General features: G+C 46.3%; 1 protein-coding gene across 1 annotated transcript; it reads left to right on the forward strand.

Moving 5' to 3' along the window:
• The first annotated feature begins 10,379 nt into the window (after positions 1-10,379).
• On the forward strand, positions 10,380-13,763 carry LOC307033352 (uncharacterized protein). The gene is made up of 10 exons (XM_079671786.1): positions 10,380-10,594; positions 10,925-11,051; positions 11,313-11,393; positions 11,624-11,831; positions 12,023-12,192; positions 12,283-12,381; positions 12,569-12,801; positions 12,884-13,042; positions 13,128-13,221; positions 13,413-13,763. Exons 1-8 carry the CDS (start codon positions 10,493-10,495, stop codon positions 12,926-12,928), a joined length of 1,065 nt encoding a protein of 354 aa, XP_079527912.1. The 5' UTR covers positions 10,380-10,492; the 3' UTR covers positions 12,929-13,042; positions 13,128-13,221; positions 13,413-13,763.
• The last annotated feature ends 2,026 nt before the right edge of the window (positions 13,764-15,789 follow it).

Here is a 15,789-nt window from a genome sequence, read left to right on the forward strand (position 1 = left end):
GTTTCTGTGTTTCTGTGTTTCCATGTTTCTGTGTTTCTGTGGGGGTATAATACGCACGTTTCAATACACATGTATCATACATCTTCACTGTTACCCTCCCCTTGTTATAATGAAGACAACAGTGCATGTGAAGGACTGTAATACACATGTATCAGACACGCTCCCCTTGCTATAATGAAGACAACAGTTTTTAAAATGTAAAAAACACTTTTTTTTTATTTAATTTTTTTTTTTTTCCTATTTACATTTAAACATTTTCACACACAAAATCAATAGTTATACTGATTGTAACATCCCCAGGACCGTCTCCAGCTTAGAATTCCCCAGATTACTGGAAATATCATGATGGAGTTTTTTCACTTCAGTCAAAATATTCATGTGTATGCTGTTTTTGACACAAAGATGCATTACATCTACAAACAGAGCATACTATGAGAGCACATGATACACTTTTGATGTTTGTTTCATTTCGTCGGTAATGTTACAGAATGTTTCGGAAAATGAAGATTCCAGGACCACTTTAAATGTTTCGTTTACAATCGTTTCCCAATGACCAGGAATAGTACTGCCAGAACGAACGATATCCAAAATGTCTTCTAGTTTACAAACTTCAGCCATTCTGTTTACACGGGGATCACTATTCACTCTGTTTTCAATCGTCCTCATCACCACACTTATTAAAAAGGGTATTGACTACATTCTGATCAATATATACGGAGCGTTTGCATAGTAGTTCCCCATTTTTATTTTACTTTAAAGAAAAAGTCAATGTATCGAAAAAAGAAAAAATCCCTGGCTTCAACCAACCGCAGGTTATTAGTCTTCTTCTTCTCCATCCAACTCGGCATGGATCTTTTCAAGTCTCTCCTTGAGGCATCTACAATTTTTGAGATTGTGCAGAAAAGCCTCCGAAGCGCCTTGGATCCTCCAATCATCCGTGAAAATGTATTTATCAATAAGAGTCTGGTCGATCTCAGTAATGAAGTCGGTGAGCCAGAGTCTTTTCATTAACGTGTTGTAATTGTTTCTGAAGAAAAAATCGGGCATGTCATTCAGACAATCGTGTTGCCTCTGGCCGGGGTGAATGACTCGGCATCCGTTGCATATTTCTTCTCTGTACCGATGTATCACCCCCTCCACAATATCAACCAACACTGATTTCACTGTGTCCATAAACAGAGACGTCTTGGCCCAAGGAGCAAAATAAGCAGCAGTAGTACTGCAAGATTAGGGTGTCCAGAATGGTGGTGATGATGGTAGTCCAGGAGTTTGTTCCTGGCTGCAACTCACGGGGGGAGACTTGGTTTTTCTCAGATCCATAGCTAGTTTTCAAACTGTCGTCTTAGTGGGGTCCTTAGTTTTAGATGCTTTGCTGAGTGGAGGGAGGGACTTATTGCGTTGAGTGGAGGGGGAGTCATCTGTATAATTGAGAGTTTTTTTCACCAGTATAATGTCCCTCGCTGTTTGAGTCTTTTTTTTTTTTAAAGTTATTTTTCAACTATCATTTTCAACCAAGCAGCAAGAGGTCAAATTTAAGAATAAGTAATAGTTTGTCACCATTTTACGGGAAATAGTCAGAGCGCAATGTCACATCTTAAAGACAGCTTGAACTGGATAAATGGTTAGTCTTCAAACATACCATACGTTCTGCATGTTAGTATATCTGGCCAATTGGTTTAGACCCTACTGCCCTAGACGCATGCTCTCAATAGGGAAATCACGCTTTGGGAAGAGGTGTTTCATTTCACAGATCCACCTTGATTCTTGTTGTGCTGGCTGAAGGAAGAGGGACGGGGGAGGAAAATTCAGAGGATGAAGAAGCAGAAAAATAACTTGTTTTGTAAAACGGGCAGCACGTCAGTTTCAAGGAAAAGATGACACCGTGTTTATGCATGACATGCAAAATATATTGAAGCCCTACAACCACAAAAAAAAGATTGTGTTAAAAATATGGCAAAAAAGTCGTAATATTGTATAATGTATTGTTTCTTCGAAACAGTGTTAAAATCACAAACTTGCCTTTTAGAGTCGCAATCTTTTACACAAATTCTGTTTTGGTAAGAGCTACCAAAAACATAGTAAACATCGCAATTATTCCCAAAACAAACTGGGAATGGGGACATCGATAACATATTTTAATGTTTAATTTTCTTCAGGGCTACCGCAGTGCACATTGATGAACACTTTAAAACAAATATAATGCTTACAAGTGTAAATGAGCCGGATTTTAGCTCTGAGCTAATTTCCATCTATAGTCCCGTCACATACAGCATATAAGAACATGACATTTATATATATACATACAGCAAAAATAAATACACGATATGCAGAAAGAGCATGAGCAGCATATTCAAGGATGGTACAGTGGTGGTATGACTGTGGCTTTCTGTCAAACACCTGGATAGCTCTCTTGAACAGCTGTTCTATGGGTTTCAGGTGTGTGGCACAAGCAAACGACCAGTTTGTAAAACAGTATTCAATGTGGGATAGAATCATACAGTGGAGGTATGACTTTGCAGCATTGACAGTTAAGAAAAAGGTCTAATTTGTTTAAAATGTTGCAAGTTGAATTTAATGGTATTGGTTACTTTCTGGATATGTTTCTTAAAAAGTCAAGTGCGAGTCCAATATGACACTCTCTGTTCAAGATACTTGCACTGGGAGACTAGTTCTATTTCTGCTCCATTTAAAAATACATTGGATCCTTCGATCCTTAACACTAGAATACTGATGGCTGGCTTACGCTACAAACGTCATCACCTTTTAACAAGAGAGTAAGTATATAAAACGTTATTTTGTATATTTTACACATCAGCAGAAACAGAGAGAGATGGCAGGACACTGTGTTTTAGAGAGAACCCCTCCCCCCTGCGTCAGCAAACGGCTTGCGCGGTAATACCATCGCCCAGATGGTCCGCTTTTAGTTTCCCAGACGGTGCTTGTCAGGACTCTTTTCACTTCTGGCGGCGGGGGAATATTTCCTTCTTCTTCCTCCACATTGGGGGGTAACGGTGAAAACTCTTCTCTGATCTCGCTTTGTGTTTGCGTTTCTTTGCTTTTTGTTGCAAATATCTTGTACACCGCTGGTTTCACAGTATTTTCTTGATGCACTACTTCTTCCGATACAATGGTTGCGTGGAGATCTCTGGAAGACACCAGAGTTAACACAGCCCAATCTGTTGAGGTCAACGTCGCTTTAACACTGTGGGGTCCATACATTTCTCCATTCTTCAGATTGTAGAAATGCAGTTCATTCGCCATATAGTTGAATACGTATCCCCAAACATGTTCATTTTCCAGAAGCCATTTCTCTTCAAGATCTTCGACCGGAGGTGTTTGAACCCGGCACAGATACTGCATCCGTTTCTTGATTGGCGCTCCGGACGGACGGCGGTAAGTTGTCACAGGCGTCTCGCTGATTAAACCCATATCGAGGCGTCTCTTGGCCATTTCTTCTTTTTCGAAAGATGACTTGATGATTGGAAATGACTGGCTTTTTATCTGCACGGGGTTCTTTTTTTTTAATCTCACTCCACCCCCTCGGTCTTCTGACATCACATAATTGGGGCGGGCCCTTCTGTCACTTTTATGCATACTAATGTGATGGAAGCGGCATTTAGTTTTAATAGACTTTGGGGCGGGCCCACCTGTCACTTTTTATGCATACTAATGTGATTGAAACATTTTTTATGATACACCATAAGGCGCAACAGTGGGGGCTTTTCACACCTGTGAATATACATCAACCTCCTCCTATCGACGGATCTCACACCTACTTGGGATATCACACCTACTTGAGATCTCACACCTCGATCAAAGGGGAGGCGGGACTTAGCTCATTTGCATAATGGAGGGAGGTGTGACCTGTCACTTTTTTATGCATACTAATGAGACGAAAGCGGGATGAATCTTACTACTTCCATTTTATTTATTTTGGTTTAAGATATCATTATTTTTTATTTATTATTATCATGTTAGATGTTTAAACTTTTCTGCATTTTATAAGGCAATATATACTTTTTTGTTTTTGTCCGTAGGCTACTTAGGTTATTAAAGAGTTATCGTGTCAAAATATAGGACATTTATTAATATTTTATTGGAAAATTACATCATTCAGAGCACCACCTATTGGCCAAAGACGCTGCCACCGGCATTGCGATCCATCCTCTGACAAAGTAAGTTGGGTCACTAAAGTCTGATACATGTTTTGCTTAGATTTAATAATTGGGGCTTTTTTTTAAGCCTTTACTCGCATGGTTCATCATACATACTGAACTGTTCTAAGTCTGAGAAATTATTTTGCCATAATCGGCAAAGAAACATTAATGTGACATTTTTCTTGCGGGCGGCTAGCTAGCTAGCTCACGTTCAACATAAGCTTAAACTAGTTTAGCTACATTTATATCAGCTCATAAGTGGTGTGTGAAACATATTTGTCTTAATTACGGCTACATACGTCGGTGTTAAAGTGTGAGTTATACGTTATCTTAATCGCTTTTGTTTTACACATGACAGTACTAACGCTGGCCGACATTTTAATGTATTGTAGCGATCTGCATTTATTGTTCAAGTGTTCTGTTAACTGTTTGTGTCAGGCTTCTGTGAGGAGAGCAGGTAGGGGCGGGGTTGGGGAGCAGAGGGTTTGGTGTGTGTGTGTCTGTGTGGGCGCGTGGAGGTGAGTGAGAGGTTGGCGCGAGAGGAGAGAGAGTGAGAAAGGACGGATGAGAGCCGTTGGTTGTTAATAAACCTGTTTAACTTGAGAACGCTTCACTCGTCATTCCAACACGTCCGGGTGGACGTTACATTGGTGTCAGAAGTAAAAAAAAACAACAAAAAAAACAGAGTTTTATCCGCTAATCGCCGGTTGCCGCAGCTAGCACTGACTCGGCTAACGTTAGCTCTGCTTCATCGGCCGGTAAATAATGGAAGCACAGATGAACCGGACCGGAGCTCGTCCGAAAGTCAAGGAGGAGATGGATGGCTTATGGCGTGACTCAGAAGACAATTTATGGCGTGAATTAAACGCTGCTGCCGGTTTCGACTCGGCCGGCGGGAAGCGGCACGTCGGCGCAGGGACCTCCCCCGGGAGTGGCGCGGCGCCGGTTGTAAACAATGATGGCGGCGCCCGGCTCCAAGTTAAAACACCGAAATACAACGGTAAAGCCGACTGGGAAGCCTTCCATGCCCAATTTGAACTGTTATCACGGGCTGTGGGCTGGTCTGAGGACAATAAGGCGCTCCAGCTGGTCCTGTGTATTACAGATGAAGCTTTATCCTGTTTGCTACTGCTCAGCCCGGCTGAAAGAACTGACTATGGGGCCTTGGTTGGGGCTCTGAAGCGGCGGTTTGGACAATGCAGCCAGCCTGGGGTGCTGCGTTCGGAGCTGTCAAGCAGACAGAGACAGCCGGGTGAGCCGCTCCGCATATTGGCTAATGACATTGAAACCCTGGCGAGAAGGGCATACAGCCACATGTCCCCTGAGGTGCAGAGCGAGCTGGCTAGGGACCAGTTTATCCGGGCCATAACCCCCAGGGAGCTGCGCGTCCAGACACAACTGGCACATCCCCGCTCTCTGCAGGAAGCACTGGAGCTGGCGTTGGAGAGAGAGGTTGTAGGAGGGGCGGCAGAGAGCACGCACACGGGAGGCGGCCCGGTTGTGAGAACGGTGAGACAGGAGGAGCCAGGACAAGAGAAACCAGCATGGGCGGCTGAGTTGACTGAGCTAATCCGTGCTATGGCACTGCAATCGCCGCAGGGCAGCAACCGTCCTCGTCGGGGTCCTCTGGTGTGTTGGGGGTGCGGCCAGGTCGGCCATATTAGCACAAGGTGCCCCATGAATGCTGATATTCAGGGAAACGCCCCCGGGTCTGTGTAAATGGGACGTCACAGACCCCCGCCGTTGGGTCCCATCCTGCCTGGTCTCCAGTGGACAGAGCCCAGCTGCACGGAGGGGGGAGCGGGGCTCCGCTTCCCCCAGAAGCAAATGACATCGCAGAGTCTGTGAGGGTGGTGGGCTGGACTCACGCGGGGGATTTCTGCCATGTCCCCGTCACCCTGGCAGGGGCCCCATGGACGGCCCTTGTTGACACCGGCTCCACAGCGACACTGATGAGACCGGACGTGGTCCCAGCGGGGACACGGTTGACACCCACTCTGGTGAAACTGCGAACAGTAACCGGTGAGCTAGCCCCTATGCTTGGGAGAGGGGTGGTGGTTATACAGGTGGGGGGGCTGTCAGTGTCTGTTAAGGTGTGGGTTGCGGCAGTACAGGACTCCTGCATATTAGGACTTGACTTTCTGCGGGTTGCACGCTGTGTGCTAGACCTGGGGAGGAACACGCTGGCCTTTCCAGGGGGTCCCACAGTTGAAATGGTGCACCCCACACTTGCCACGACACCACACCCACCTACATCAAGAGTGACTGAAACACTTCCCCCACCCCAAACCCCCCCCCCTGCAGCCATGCCCCCTGTCATCAATGCTAACCCCAGCCCCAACCCCACACGCCGTACTCCAGTTGATGTAAGGCCCCCGGCCCCGGAACAACAACCTGCAGCTCTAAAGGGGGACAGACGGGAGGCAGTGAAGGAGGTGTGGAAACGCAGCTGTGATGACTTAAAACCCGAGCAGCGGGAGGAACTGTGGCAAGTGCTGTGGGAGTTTAAGGACATTTTTGCTCTGACAGAAGAGGAAGTGGGCCTGACACACCTGGTGCAGCACGATATCAACACGGGCGACGCACGGCCCGTCAAGACACGCCCCCGCCGCCTTCCCCTGGCCCATCAGACAGCAGCAGACAGCGCTATTGATGAGATGCTGTCAGCTGGCATTATTGAGCCCTCTGACAGCCCCTGGGCCTCGGGGGTTGTGATGGTCAATAAGAAGAAGAGTTCAAAGATGAGGTTTTGTGTGGACTACAGACCACTGAACAGTGTGACCAAGAAAGACTCATACCCGCTGCCCCGCATAGATGAGTGTTTGGACTTGGTGTCTGGCTCATCCTGGTTCTCCTCTTTAGACCTGCGCAGCGGGTATTGGCAAGTTCCCCTCAGCCCAGAAGCCAGACCAAAGACAGCTTTTTGCACTGGGAGGGGGCTGTGGCAGTTTCGAGTCCTCTCCTTCGGCCTGTGCAAAGCTCCGGCCACGTTTGAGCGGCTGATGGAAAGGGTGCTCGCTGACGTTCCCCGACAGGAGTGCCTGGTCTACCTGGACGATATCCTGGTCCATGGTAGCTCCTTCCAGGCGGCTTTAGGAGCCCTGCGGCGGGTTCTACAGAGGATAGCAGCAGCGGGGTTGAAGCTCCACCCCGACAAGTGCTGTTTCTTGAGGAGAGAGTTGGAGTTCCTGGGGCACCGAGTCGGAGGAGAGGGCATCAGCACGCTGGAGGAGAAGGTGCGGGCAGTAAAGGACTGGCCAGCCCCCATCAATCTGCGGGAGCTGAAGAGCTTCATTGGGTTAGCGTCGTACTACAGGCGGTTCGTGCGTGGCTTCTCTTGCATAGCTGCACCCCTGTTCCGCCTGCAACAGAAAGACTGTGATTTTGCTTGGACTCCAGAGTGTGAGCTGGCCTTCAGCTCTTTAAAGAAGGCCTTGACGGAGTCTCCCATCCTCACTCCCCCAGACCTCAGCCTACCGTTCGTCCTGGATACGGACGCCAGTGACGTCGGGATGGGGGCGGTGTTGAGCCAGGTGGGGCCTGGGGGGGAAAAAGTGGTGGCGTATTTCAGCAAAACCTTCAACAAAGCTGAACGGCGCTATTGTGTGACACGCAGAGAGTTGCTGGCAATTGTGAGAGCAATCAGCCATTTCAGGTACTACCTGTGTGGCCTGTCATTCACAGTGAGGACTGACCACGCAGCCCTCCAGTGGTTGATGTCCTTCAAGGAGCCCGAGGGACAGATTGCACGCTGGCTTGAAGGACTGGCGCCGTACGTCTTCACAGTGGAGCACAGGGCGGGGGTTCGCCATACCAACGCTGACGCCCTGTCCCGGCGCCCCTGTGCTCCCAGCGGCTGTCGGTACTGTGAAAAGAGAGAGGACCAAGAAAAGGAGCTCTGTGCAGAGTAGGAGCGAGACCACAGGCATAAACCAGCCGAGCCGGTCTGCAGAGGTGCACGGATCATCGACTCACCCGAATGGAGAGCGCGGCAGGAAGAGGATGCTGACCTACAGCCAGTGCTGAGGTGGGTGGAGTCAGGACAAAAGCCACTGTGGAATGAAGTTGCTGGGTGCTCGCTTGCCACCAAAGGACTGGTTGCAAAGTTTGAGGCTCTCCGGACGAAGGATGGAGTGCTGCAGAGAGCCTGGAAAGAGCCTGCAACGGGGGAGGAGAGGTGGCAGGTGGTGGTCCCCAGGGCGCTGAGGGAAGAAGTGCTTAAGGCCTCCCATGGAACTACTGGGGCAGTACACTTTGGGGTCTCCAAAACCTTGCGTCGACTCCGCCAAAGCTGTTACTGGGGCCAGCTCAGGAGAGATGTTGAGGACTTCTGCCGCCGCTGCGACCTTTGTACGGCGTACAAAGGTCCCACTGATCAGTCACGTGCCCAGCTTCAGCAGCTAGCGGTGGGGGCCCCGATGGAGAGGGTGGCGGTGGACATAATGGGCCCATTCCCGTGCACAGAGAAGGGGAACCGTTACGTCCTGGCCGCCATGGACTATTTTACAAAATGGCCAGAGGCGTATGCTATACCAGACCAGGAGGCGGTGACCGTTGCAGGTGCCCTGGTGGAGGGCATGTTTGCCAGATTTGGAGCGGCCGAGGTCATTCACAGCGACCAAGGAAGAAACTTTGAGTCGAGGGTGTTCGCCGCTATGTGTGACCGGCTGGGCATGCAAAAGACGCGGACTACTCCTCTGCACCCGCAGAGTGACGGACTGGTCGAACGGTTCAATAGGACTCTGGGAAAACAACTCACTATCCTCACCGCGGAGCATCAGCGTGATTGGGACATGCACCTCCCTCTTGTTCTTTGGGCCTACAGATCGGCTGTGCAGGAGTCCACCTCATGCACACCGGCCCTGCTCATGCTGGGGCGAGAGCTGCGGACACCAGCAGAAATGGCTTTTGGCCGACCCCCCGACACACCAGCGGTTCCTCCGGGACCGGAATATGCCAGGAGGCTCCAGGATAGAATGGAGTCAGCACATGCCTTTGCCCGCGATCAGCTGCAGAAGGCGGGCATGAGACAGAAAAGAAACTATGACACGAGGGCTAGAGGGGGGGACTTCAAGGCCGGGGACCTGGTGTGGGTGTATAGTCCAAGAAGAAAGAAGGGCCGGTGCCCTAAGTTGGACTGTCACTGGGTGGGCCCTTGTGAGGTGCTGGAAAAGCTGGGAGAGGTGGTCTATAGGGTCCAGCTGCCGCCTAGAGGGAGACGGGTGGCCCTCCACAGGGACCGGCTGGCCCCATACAGAGGCGATGCACATCCGCGGCCTAGACCCCCAGCATCGTCTAGGAGAAACCAGACAGTCACTTCCCCCGATTCACTGACTGTGTCCCCTGCTGACCCCCCACATTCACCCCCACCCCCAAACTCACCCCCTGTTCCGGGACAGGATGTTCCAAGCCGGCAAGCGCAGCCGCCTGTGTTCACTCCAAGGCGGCCTCAGAGACCAAGAAGAGCCCCGGGCCACCTCAGAGACTTTTTATGCATTCCCTTGGGGCGAGGGACTTAGTAAGGGGGGGGCAATGTAGCGATCTGCATTTATTGTTCAAGTGTTCTGTTAACTGTTTGTGTCAGGCTTCTGTGAGGAGAGCAGGTAGGGGCGGGGTTGGGGAGCAGAGGGTTTGGTGTGTGTGTGTCTGTGTGGGCGCGTGGAGGTGAGTGAGAGGTTGGCGCGAGAGGAGAGAGAGTGAGAAAGGACGGATGAGAGCCGTTGGTTGTTAATAAACCTGTTTAACTTGAGAACGCTTCACTCGTCATTCCGACACGTCCGGGTGGACGTTACAGTATGTTTGGGGGGGAGGGGCATAGTCCACGTCCATGTGCTTGTTTCGCGTATGAAACAGGAAACACGTAAATGAACTCAGTCTGTCTAAAGTAGTTAAACCGTCACAATTTGCATTTAAAAAAGCTAGTTTCACTACATAATTCACTTTTTCTGTTCTCTCCTGCAGCTCCTGTACCCACACCACAAACCCATACACTGATCTACACCATCATAAAACCAACGGCACTTTTAAGAGCCAAACTCAACCTATCTCTCTGTCTATCTACCTACCTTTCTTATAGTTATTGTCTCTATCTTTTTCTATCTTTCATTATCTATTTCTTCATCTATCCATCTCAATCTTACAATCTGTCTCTCTATCTCTGTTTGTCTCATACAGCAGCTGTTGCATATCTGTTGTGTCTATCTGTCTGTCTGGCTGGCTGTCTGTCTGTCTGGCTGTCTGTCTGGCTGGCTGGCTGGCTGGCTGGCTGGCTGGCTGGCTGGCTGGCTGGCTGGCTGGCTGGCTGGCTGGCTGGCTGGCTGGCTGGCTGTGTTGCAATGGCAACAAAACACAACCCAGACCCCAATAATCCCACACCCAAAGAAGGGAAACGCATGGCTCTTGAGCTGAAGCATGAACACATGCTAGCTGAAGCTAAGGTTCGTGTTTTAACCCATATGAACTCATTCATTTCCCACTTGAATTTGGCACTATCTGTTATCCAAAAAATGCTGAACAGGCCAAGAGTAACTGGATTTTGGATCAATGTATAGGGCCTTTGCAAAACGGTTCATCATTACAACATGGGGGGCAGAGGCTTACTAAATAAAGCTTGTTCAACTTGTTTTACTTCATTAGTTGTATATGGTCGGAAAAACTTGAAGCAAAAATGTTCTTCAAGTGAAAGAATTTACTTTTATTTGTCCACTGTCATATGGTATCAGTTTATCAGCAACATCAACCTTACATGAGTTGTTACTTGGTCACAGAAAGCAGCTGAGGAGAGGAAACGGGCACGCTCTGAAGGAGACACTTTACAGTCCCCTAAAAGGGGCTGTGTAGGAGGTGGCAGGCCGAGAGGGAGGCGTGGAGGGCGACGCCAAGGCTCAGCTACAGGTTGAAATCCCAATTATTTTTAAATTGTTATGAATTTACTAAGTAAATGGTTGGAAAATCGAATTGAAACAGAGTAATTGCTTGTTGAGGGTCTACAATAATTCCAATATATAAACGCATAGTGACACTACAGTCGGAGACAGTCCCACTGTGGTGTCATAAGAACTATGCTTTATTTAATTTCACAAGCTTTTAAACAATAGGTAGATAATAAAAATCATCAGTTATCTGTTGTTAACCCCTCTGTGTGATGTTTTACAGTCACATCCCCCCCGACTGAGGGCTTCCAGTCTTCCAGTGTGGAGGTTCTGCGTACTGAATCTTCAGCACAACACGAATTTGGTAAATCACAAAAATGGCTTTAAGTTTAAAACTAAAATCAATGTTTAAATAAATTGTGTTAGTGAGAGAAAATAACCTTATACACAACTGACAGTTCAGGACTCGAACGAGGAATGTAATTCAGTAAAGATATTGGCCAGTTCCATACTGAGCAAAGAAATTATCCTTGATTTTTAGTGTTCATCTTAAATATACTCATTTACAGTTAAAGTTTCCCATTCTGTTCACAGAAAAGAATATGGAGAGACTCTCTGACATTCTTTCCTCATGTCCTCCTCCTGAGCCTCAAAGAAGCTCTGCCTCATCCTGGTCTTTTCGGCAGCAGAAAGCCTCAGAGCGCTGGAAAGAAGCGAGACCACACCACCTACAATCCCTTCTAGAAAAAGAGGCTGTTGGTCATCCCCTGTGTGGCCTCTGCCACGAGCCGGCTGTTATTAGGTGAGATAACATTTACCTTTATTTAAATTACTTTACCTAATTGTAATTTTTCAGTATTAATGCTCAGTGCCCTGCTATTTCAGCTAACATGCATGACTTTTGGGATGTTAGAAAACTGGATACCTAGAGAAAACCTAGAGAAAATGAAAGTAATTCTAGGATATTAGAATAATTTTGTATTTCCTCCCAAGGTGTAGAGAGTGTCTCCCCGAGGAGTGGTTCTGTGGAGACTGTGATGGACTTCATCACAAGAACCAGCCACTCCACAACAGGGACAGTTTAATGAATGTTTTTTTTAAACCAATTAGTCCAACAACGTGTGTTGTTAGAGTGGAAGGTGGATATGACACCCATGACCAAGGTATGCTCTCTCATACTTGCATTCTGATGTTCACATGTCTCTTCGGCCAGCATATAATGGTAATTAGTGCTTTTCTTCTTTTTTTGACAGCTTGCATATTGCCAACTGTGAAGGCACCCAACTGCTCCTGTAAAGGCACAAACTTCACTGTGGTACCAGGCAAACCAGTGATTTTAATTACCATCAATGGTAAACAAATATATATATATATATTAGGATTTCTATTGAATTGTTGTTCTATGTTTACTGTTGTGGGCTGAGGCATTGTGCTTCCACTTGGAGTAAAACCTTCATGTAATATCTGTTCATCTTTGACTATTTGTAGATGGAACTGTTGTAAAATGTGTCTTAATTATGTTTATTTACTTGTTCCAAGGGCGTTATGACTTGCATCTGCCACTATATGTCTGTCAAACTTGCCAGCAGCAGTGGACCCCCGACTTGAAAGTCCTCCTTAAGAGTGGATACTGGCCAGCTTCGGTCAGTATTTCCACACTTTACACCTTGGACCTCCTGAGCTCCTTTGAAGAGCTAAAGGTCATCTCTCCGGGATTCTCCAGACAGGCCTTTGCAAAGCTGCTGGAGTATCGCACAAAGTGTGGAGGAAGAGTAAGTGTAAATATTCTTTACCATATTATACATTATAACATTTCCATAAATAGACACAGCAATATATGTAATTATCTTCCAGTCTGGACCTGTCAACGGAGATGCAGCGCAGCTATGCCTCGTATGAGGAAGACCAGCTATGCTGTGGTGCTCCTTTCATCTGCCCTGCCTGCACGCCGGAGATGTTGGCTGTTTCTGCCGATGGAAATAGGAAGCCGTATCGCTTTCGGCGAAGTGGAAGGTGCTGTTTTTACAATGTTGTTATTTAACTTTTTTGATTACTGTTTATATTTCATGGATATATTTGCTAATCTTTTTTTCCTCAGTTCTGATGGCAGCGCCTTTTTTAATGGGCCCTTTGTAGCAGAAGACAGCGCGGTGGCTGCATTTGTCGACAAAATACAGAGATCACTGAAAAATGCAAGTTTTTATTCGTCATTTTACCTTATAGGTATATCACAAAAATAGCCATGTATATCCGACCCCGACTTTCTTCAAATTCAGCTACTTCTCCTTACCATCTACTCCAAAATCAGATAATTAGAACAAATGGTGTATATCGTGATTCCATTGCTTTTAACTGATTTGTCATGATGTAATGTGTGTCTTAGACCCAGGGAAGAGGCACATGTGGGGACTCCCAGTGGACAGCAGCGAGGGAGACGTCAAGGAGGGCTTCGAAGCTGGATGAAGAAGGGATTGAGGTGGCTGTATGTCACCATGGGTTTCTTTTGAAGGCCTTAAATATGTACAGGGGGGAGATATTCGCCTACCCCCTGTATCTTCAAAAGGAACTCATGCCAGCCAAAGCCAAGTTCTTCGCCATGGATGTGGCTTGCAAGTACTGGCCGTACATGGAGAAAGCTGCAAGTGTCCTTCCTGCTCTCCAGGAGCTGACCACCATGAAGCCATTCCTCAGTGTAATGCATGCTCGAGCCCATGCTACCAAATGCGAGGTATGTGAAATATTTTTGTATCATGTACATTTATATTTTTATATTTATAATACTGAAGTAGTAAATATCTAAGCTATACTGTTTAGTATAGTAGTATTAGGGCTGCACGGTTTTGAAAAAAAACTGACATTGCGGTTTTTTTTCCCCTGCGGTATATATTGCGTTTTTTTTTTTCTGTGAACAACTTTTTAGTGTTTTTTTTTTTTTTTTGCCCTCACAAAAGGGATTTATACAGATACAAATTATATAGACAATACAAAAAGAAAAGATAAAGACAAAAATATAGGGAATCCCTTTCCCATGCCACCCCGTCCCTCCCTCTTCACACCCATCTTGCCATTTCACAGAAAATCCTACCTGATGTTTTTTAGGAATCGTCTGAGTTCATCTATATATTATTTATATTAAGGCATAACAATTTATAGCATAAAAATGTATCCACATAAGATACATTCATACTTTTTTTTTGATATTGCGTTTTTTTTAACTATATTTAACCGGATGAAGGATTTTAGTCACGTACGTCTGGATCTTAACTGGTTGACTCATCAAACCTTAAGTCATGATCTAACATGTCATGATAATGCAGGTTCCTTACCCTCAAATAAGGGGGTTCATCTGTGAATCAAGAAGAGTGGGTTCAAGAAGGGATCCAAGAGATTAAACGTATTACATTAAACTATAGGAAGCTTCATTTTCAAATTAGGGAATTAACATACGTGACAAAATAGGTCATTTAACTTTTTATTCCACAATGAAAACCTTTTTTGTGCAAATAGCAGCAAAGTAGTCGACATCTTTTAAACAACATTATACAAATACAATTAAGAACAGCTATACACCAGCTCCCTGAGTGGTTTACAAAATTACAACTTAAAATAAATATAATTTGTCATAAAACAAATAACTTTAACTACTTCATAACAATATCAACTTGTGAACCATTTTGTTTCACAAACCTTTTTTTAAATCAAAATGTCTTAGCAACAGTCAGTGCAAAGTAAAACAAAGTGTTCTTGGTCATCATGGCTAGCCTAAACAAATAAAGATCTGCTTTCTTTCTGAACAGAGCACCTAGCAGTTAAATCAATCTGAACATTTCTTTTTCACAATTTCAACTGTTGCATAATGTAGTCAAATATAATAATTTGACTTTTTAAGCATCTGTATGCATTGCTCAATCAGGCTTAGAGGTTTCTGGTCAAGAATACTAGTCTATCTTGAGACAAGAACGTTGGCATGTGACAATGTTGCCACTTGTACTGAAAAGCCTCTCTGAGGGGGCACTTGTAGCAGCTATGCATAGGTACTTGCGGGCAAGCTTGGCGAGTTGTGGAAAGACTGCTTTGTGCGTTTTCCACCATGCAAGTGGATCTTCCTCTTTGTCTATTGAAGGTGTTAGCAGGTAGCTGTTTAACTCTGCTTCCACAGCATCCTTTAGGTACTGAGACGAATCAGCCTTTGCTGCAGCTTTGCTCTGTTTAAAGAAACTTCCCAAAGACCTCTTGCCTTTCTTTGCCTGGGACGTGCCAGCCACTTCACACTCCACTTCAGTGCTGCAGCTTGCAGCTGCAGTCTCCTGGGATGTCATGATTGTCGTCATCATCTCCGATGTCAATCTGGCCTTGACTTGGGGCTTGCTGTCTGCAGTGATGAAGTCCATCTTGAACCGGGGGTCCAAACAAGATGCCATATCTAGCAGCTTCTGAGTATCTTCATCTTCATATTTCTCGTTCAGGTAGTCCCTCATCTCTTTCTTCAACTTCTTGCTCAGGTCTGTGTCTTCTTCTCGCATTAGCAGCATTGACGAGTTGAAGAGGTGAAGAACTGGCTTCACATAGGAGACACTAACGTAGTCTTCCCCTGAAAGTGCGTCTGTGAACTCCAGCAATGGGCCCAGGGACTTGCTGACAGATTCCAGGACATCTATATCTTGCCAGTTTGGAATTAGATGCCGCAGCTTCTTGTCCACAGACAGGACCTGACTTAAAGCTTTCTGCTGCTCCAGTATCCTGCTGATCATCATCTGCCT

The sequence above is a fragment of the Notothenia rossii genome (assembly GCF_949606895.1).
Source record: "Notothenia rossii genome assembly, chromosome: 3".
Classification (NCBI taxonomy): domain Eukaryota; kingdom Metazoa; phylum Chordata; class Actinopteri; order Perciformes; family Nototheniidae; genus Notothenia; species Notothenia rossii.